Source organism: Puntigrus tetrazona, chromosome 23 (assembly GCF_018831695.1).
Source record: "Puntigrus tetrazona isolate hp1 chromosome 23, ASM1883169v1, whole genome shotgun sequence".
NCBI classification, from domain to species: Eukaryota; Metazoa; Chordata; class Actinopteri; order Cypriniformes; family Cyprinidae; genus Puntigrus; species Puntigrus tetrazona.
In genome coordinates, this window is record NC_056721.1 from 7,520,877 (window position 1) to 7,527,846 (window position 6,970).

General features: G+C 40.9%; 1 protein-coding gene across 1 annotated transcript; it reads right to left on the bottom strand.

The window, feature by feature from the left end:
• Nucleotides 1-1,187: 1,187 nt before the first annotated feature.
• npbwr2b (neuropeptides B/W receptor 2b) lies at nucleotides 1,188-4,625 on the bottom strand. The gene is made up of 2 exons (XM_043224185.1): nucleotides 3,555-4,625; nucleotides 1,188-3,306 (listed from the first exon to the last, which is right to left on the bottom strand). The coding sequence occupies exon 2, from the start codon at nucleotides 3,177-3,179 to the stop codon at nucleotides 2,166-2,168; it is 1,014 nt and encodes a 337-aa protein (XP_043080120.1). The 5' UTR covers nucleotides 3,180-3,306; nucleotides 3,555-4,625; the 3' UTR covers nucleotides 1,188-2,165.
• Between the last annotated feature and the right edge of the window lie 2,345 nt (nucleotides 4,626-6,970).

Genomic DNA, 6,970 nt, shown 5'->3' on the forward strand with positions numbered 1-6,970 from the left:
ACCGGGAGAAACGTCCGGTGTTGTATGGTTTTTAAAGCAAATTTACAAAAATGTACTAACAGTCTGTCAGCTGTAGTGATACATATGACTCCTAGATCGTTGCGAATTATTATAGCATTGAGAGAGAAGAAACATAATCATATTTATGAAGAAATTATATAGGTTACCAATAGGCCAATTGGCATGTAATATTATTTATTTACTAGACCTTTAACTACTACTGCTTACTATAACTTACTATGCTGCTGACATTAGTGCCCAGCTGAGTTCCTGGAGATCCAGCAGCTCCGTTCACTTCCAGCACACCTGTCTGTAAAAACCGAGCATCGCTGAAGATCTTCATTGGCTGGTTCAGGTGTGCTCGAACGGGGATTGAGCCCATTTTTGCAGAATATGGGCAGTTGACAAATAAAAATCGGACTGCTGGTTGTGACACAGCATAAGTGTAGGGGGCGAAATTCAAATATTATGAAAAAATTTCTTAGCGTTACAAACGGCATGCGTGAGATCCAACTTCAGTGTTATTTACATTTTCACATCAAATCATATTCATAGTCAATATAGCAAAAAAATAACAATAATAAATAACAATTAATTAAACGTGAAACGTAAAAGAAAATAGATGTATTCCAGTGTTTGTTTTCAGTAATCCATTTGTACAGTGTACTGTAAGGATATAGCCTGCTTTAAAATGTATGATTGCAGACGTTTTCTTTTATCCTACCTTTAATGTGTGGGCGACTGATCTAGATTGCTACCAGACTAGATTTCGGGAATACGTTTACTTGCAGTCTGATCAGTTCAGTCTGAACAGCTCGTGTCCTCTCGCTCGGCGAGGATGTCAAGAGTCAGTGACTGTTATCGACCGCCAGGGGGCGTACGGACAGAATCTGTGACACGGCTTGATAAAGCAGGCTGTTTAACCTCCGAGGAGGAGTCCTGGCGGCTTAAACTGTGTTGTTATTATCGCTATTATTATCTAGATTAAAAAACTGCAACTTGACCGCAAGGCTTTCTACACCGATCGTTTGCATAACGTGCAGCAAGGGGCCTTAATGTGAGTTAAAAAGACGGTTCTGGTGAAAAGTGTGGTAGACGATGCTTAATTTCAAACTTTGGGCAGTTGCCGTTGTCCTGGGTAATTATATTGATTGATTTGACGTATATGAGACTAAATGAAAGACAACTGATTTATTCGATTTTATTTACAACATGTATTAAAAAGCCATGTGACAGTGTGCTTCGCCGTGTTGATCTGCACGACTTACATCTCTGGATACACACAGACGAAAATGTTTCGCATTTATAGCTATTCACTTAAAGTAAAGGAAATGCACATTTAAACAGCTGTCTCGAATTTGCTATTAAGATGAAATACTGCCGGACAGGAAGTGACGACGTTTCATGTGACAAAAGCAGGTCTATACAAATATATATACACAGAAAGCCCTGCTGCTTGAGAAACACACGATGTCATCCTAAGTAGTTTTGTAATTCCTGACTAAAGTTTCCAGGGCTCTGCTGTCAGACGTGTTTCATCTTGGTTATTTCATCACAGAGAGCACAAGAGGGAGACAAACTGTTACATTAGAGTTTAGCTCAGGAAAACGTTTCCCTTTATTGTTGGAAATGCGCGCATGGATATGGCGGACACGCTCAGCGTAACTGTATCTTAATTTGCGTCAGGCGTAAAATATTAACTTAACTGGCAACAAACTAAAGGATATTGAATTTGAATTGGAATTACATTTATTTTAATAATATGAGCTGCTTACTATTTGGAGACGCTCAATAATCATTTATGATGGTGACTTATTTCAGTCATTTATTGGAGAAAATAGGTCCTTTTTAAAATGACTGAGAGTTTATGCATTTTGATTTAATACGGGATATAGAATTGTAATGACAACAGTTTACATTTATAGTTGTATAATTCCAGTTATTTTCATGAAATGCATATTAAAATGTTTCTTTGCCATACAATGCATCGTTAATTCGCTGCTCCAATTCAAAACCCGGGCTTATTGCAGTCATTTTATTTAATAAAACGATTACATTTTTCAAATTGCATTCAGATCCCATTTGCTAAACGCCTCGTTTGCGTTCTGTTCGAATCCTGGAATCCCGCTGGAATTCAGTCCGACCTGCCTTTTAACCCCTTACATTCAAGCGGGTCTACATTCTAGCATCTTCTTGAAGGCTTTTCTGAAGCTGTCGTCCAGGAAGGCGTAGAGGAACGGGTTCAGACAGGAGTTGGCGTAGCTCAGGCTGGTGATGAAGTACGAGATGCCGATGAGAAGCGGCGTGGTCCGCAGGTCTGTGGTCAGCGCCACGATGGTGCTGAGGTGAAAGGGCGTCCAGCAGAACAGGCACACGGCCAGTACGATAAACACCATGATGGTCACCTTCTTCTTGGCTTTGTCCAGCGCTTTGGCGTTGCTGTTCAAGCGCATGTTTCTTAATTTGTACAGCATCATGGTGTAGAGGATGCAAATCGTAGACACCGGAATGGCAAAGCCCAGTATGAGGGTGTAAATCCGGCTGGCTTTGAACCACAAACTTTCAGGACTGGGGAAACTCAGCACGCAGCTTTTCCTCTCGGTGTCGTCGGGACTGATGTAGACTCCCGCGAACACGGTGAAGGGCACGACGATGAGGATGACCAGCAGCCACACGCAGAGGCTCACTATCTTGGCCGCCCGGTATGTGCGGTACGGCATGCGCTTGGAGCGCACGGTCGACAGCACCACCAGGTACCGGTCCACGCTCATAACCGTCAGAAAGTAGATGCTCGAGAAGATGTTGTAGTGGTCGATGCTTAGAATGATTTTGCACAGCACCTCGCCGAACGGCCAGTAGTGCAACAGATGCTCCGCTATGTTGATGGGCAGCACTAAGGTGAAGAGGTCGTCGGCGATCGCCAGGTTCAGGATGAACATGTTGGTCACCGTCTTCATTTTGGGGGCTTTGAGGATCACGTATATGACCGCCGTGTTCCCCGTCAGACCTACGGCGCATATCACGGAGTAAATGACCGGGAGGACCACGTACAGGTCCGCGTAAAAGAAGTAGTCTGCCGGCGGGGTGCAGTTCAGATCGCTCCGGTTTGGAGAGTTGTAATAGTCCATGCTGTAGTTGCATGTCGGGTTTGGGATGAAGGGGCTCGTGATGTTCTCCATTCTATGACAGCTGAGCCTCCGGGGATAAGTGCTTTACTTTAAAAAGCCGCGCTCTCGCTTTCGCAGATCTCTCCACGAGTCTAAGGTGGTCGACGTCTTTCATCTGTCTCTTTGCGCATCACGAGATCTGAGGGTGATACAAAACATTGGCAACCCTGCCGAAAACAGACCGTTCAAACAAAAGCACGCCGACTTGGAAACTTGCCACATACGCGAATGTCGGCGCGCAAACTTAGAACATAACTGTTTATTTCTTAAACAACGAAAGCAATGCGCGCCCGAAACTCTAGCTCGTCCATTTGCAAATCGGGAATATTGGTACTTTTTAAAAGTAAAGAAGCAACGGCTGGCAGTGAGAGAGGTGCGTGGTCTTACCGAAAAGGATATTCTTTCTCCGTGCGCGCGCTGTCCACTCTCTGCGCCAGGCAGCGCAGCTCGCGCTTTCCCAACAAGCAGGAAAGAAGCGCGCCTGGTGACGTCACATTCCGCCGCGCGCTCTCCTCGTCTGCCTCCTCTCGCCGATCTCTGGAAGAGTCACGCGTTCTTGTTGATTGCTTATGTGTGGGGGGGTTGACATGTCCTACGGCGAGCTATTTCAAACAGCTAATGAATATTCCAATATATGAAAATAATCACCTATCGAGATTTCATTTAAGGTACCCCCACCCCATTTATGGATATGCAATAGTATTTTATCCATAAGCTGATTGATGATTTCTAAAGCGTCCAGTGTTCTGTGTGTAAAAAGAGAGGCTTGCTTTTCACAAAGTAAAGATCAGAAATATGTTCTCACACTTTTTAGCCACTTTTTGACTATGCGAATATATATTTGAAAAACAGGATTAGATTTTTTTTCTAAAAATCAGTACGGCAGGAAGTTTCCCCCTCGGGTCTGCTCTCTCTTCTTTTCTCATTATGTCATTACTGGGTAGAATATTTGTCCCACCAGGTGTCGGCACTCTAATCATGCAAAAATAGTTCAATTAAAAGAAGCTAATAAGTCATTTTCTCACCCAGTGCTCAAAGCAGCGTGTTATACATTAGACTAGAACGTGTGGGATCCAGCAATTGGCTGACAGTTCGTTTAAACCACAACCGGTCATAATAAGGATGGATGATTGGCTTATTGCTTAGCATCAGATCCAGCGATTGGCTCGCTCATCCTCTCATCAGATGAGGTGAGTGATTGGCATATTGTTAAGCAATAGACTGTATGATGGATGAGTCACAGCCTGTGAGCTTTGACTGACAGACCGTGAGAGCGAAAGCGAGGTAAAACTTCCCACATTCCCGTTTTTATTCCACTTTTAAAAGTGCATATTAGTACCAAACCTGATATGTAATATACAAAAGTTAATATTAGTAAACTGTTAAAAGTTTTGAATTGTTAAAAAAAAAAAGTATTGTAGAAATTAACGTTACAAGCAGTTGTTAATCTAGGTGTCTCATGATTTAACATGAATGAACAATAAAGAATTGTCTATAAGCACCAAACTAGATTAATAAATTGTGAAATTTATTGCAGCTGTTCAAAAGGTTACGTCTGATTAGTATTAAACGTACTATAAACTGCAGTCACTAAATATCTTTTCTCATATTCAAATGAATTCCTGTGAGCTTTCGCGTCCAAATCTTTGCATCCATACATATCCATGCAGTTGGTTGTTTGCCCTGCTCGATAACTTGGTTAGAATAGAATCAGGATCTCCGAATCAGAATCACAATGATAACATAACAGGTTTAATGATGACCATGAGCTGAGGTCAGTTGAGGACGAGGTGATAATAGGACACAAGCTTGTTGTTAATGTGATTGGGGAATGTAAATCCAAGGCTAAGCATTATCTGATGTCGATTCGCTTTCGACTGTGGTAATTAGTGAGGCGGAATAGCAGATATCCTGTATGAAGGCCCTGCTGTCATTTGGATTTCATCCTTTTTTAATTACACCCTTTGTGCTTCTCATCACCACTGTGATTAAAGGAAAAGACCTCTTTGGCTTTCTGCACCGGTGCCTGGTCTGCTCTACCAATGATGAGCTTCAGTAACAAGATGGTTTCGGAGGGGACTTGTGTGACTGATTTGGCTCTTTTTAGGACAATCAAAGGACACTGACTTCTGATGTTCCGGGTGTCAATGATTTAATTACCTGTGAACGCTGAGAGAAGAGATCCCAGACACCAAAGAGGGGCCTCACCAAAGAGAATTAATGGCTGAAATATTAGGTTTAATATTGAATTTAAAGACTCTGCACGGAATCTTGGCTAATTGTTGCTCTTACACACAACCCCTTTCTCTGATTTTCAATAGTATTGTGAAAAAAAAAATGCATCTGGTCTCATGGCATAAATGTGCACTTTTTAGCGAGCCACGAAAATCACTCCAGCTTCCAAAAGAAATGAACACTAGAGGCAGTGAAACTTCTTATTGTAATCAAACATATTCAGTGCATCAAAGCTCTAACGTTTTCTGTGCAGACGGTTTTTTGCATGCCATAACTTACAGCGCAGTGACATTTTATTTTTACATTTTATGTCCACAATCATTCTTTCTGGAACATGCCAATTAACTAGATGGGCAGTTGACAATACAAGTCAAGTGATTAAGGGATGCAACCATGGTTACCAGAGTTAAAGTTAATCAAAAAGACAGAACTATTGTGAAAACCTGCCTGTTTTTATTATTTTATGGTAGAATAGATTTTTTCATGGTCGAGAGTGATGCCACCATCGATAATACAGCATTAATAATAAGTTGAAAACTGGAAGATGGATAGAATAAATATAGTTCTAATAAGTTCGATAGTTCAAAGAATCAGATGTTTTGATGCTCAGTGTGGTGTTTCATCCATTATTTATGTGCGAGGAGAAAGAGATTTATGGATGATATGCTGATGAGTCGGAGGTGGGAGAAAGGTGACGGTTTCATGATAGGTTGAGCATCCGAGCAGCTCCTGACAGACTCGTAAGCATGCAGGAGATCTCGCTGCTTAAATATATTAAGATCGGACTTGAACAAGCGTATGTTATATTTATATCTGACAGTAAACATCGCTCTAGTTCTGATCCTGAAGTTAAACTTACCCACAAGTTTGCCTTTTGAAATTCATGCGTGTTGACTTTCTGGGTTTATCCGTAACTGTGACATGATGTATAGGAACATCACTTGCACACTTCAGTCATTTTCTGTATCACTCCAAACACCCGTAGTGTTTACAGCCCGCCTAAAGTTATAATGTGACTTTATGTATTTTTTTCCGTAAGGAGTTTGTTGGTGATGAGGTAGAGTGCAGACATTCAGCAGAAATCAACCTTGTTTGACAATCAGGTCAACCCTCGTAACCTACAGGTCTCAGTCTAGGCAACTCTTTTTCATTTCAGATGCGATAAAATACAGATAGTCGCTTTTATAAATCTTCAGGTGAGAGAAAATGATTTGTAGCCAAAGAAATGTAATGTGCAGCTTATGACTGTTTTAAATGCATGATGATTCATGCATTGTTATTTTCATAAAATTCAAAACTCTACCATTCAAATGTTAATGTTAAGTGTTGAGAAGAAGAGAAGAAAAAAAGAAAAGTTTTATTTATTTGTTCATTCTTGGAAAGTATTTTTCTTTTAGGATTCTTTGACGAACGCAAATAAGAAAACAGCAGAATAATTGAATTGCATTATACATTTATTAAGTTAATGCATTGCAGAATTAATTTCTTTTATAAAATGGGAATGGTATATAGGCTATAAGAGCATAATCATGCCAAATTAAAATGCATTTAAAGTCTCTGGTATGGTC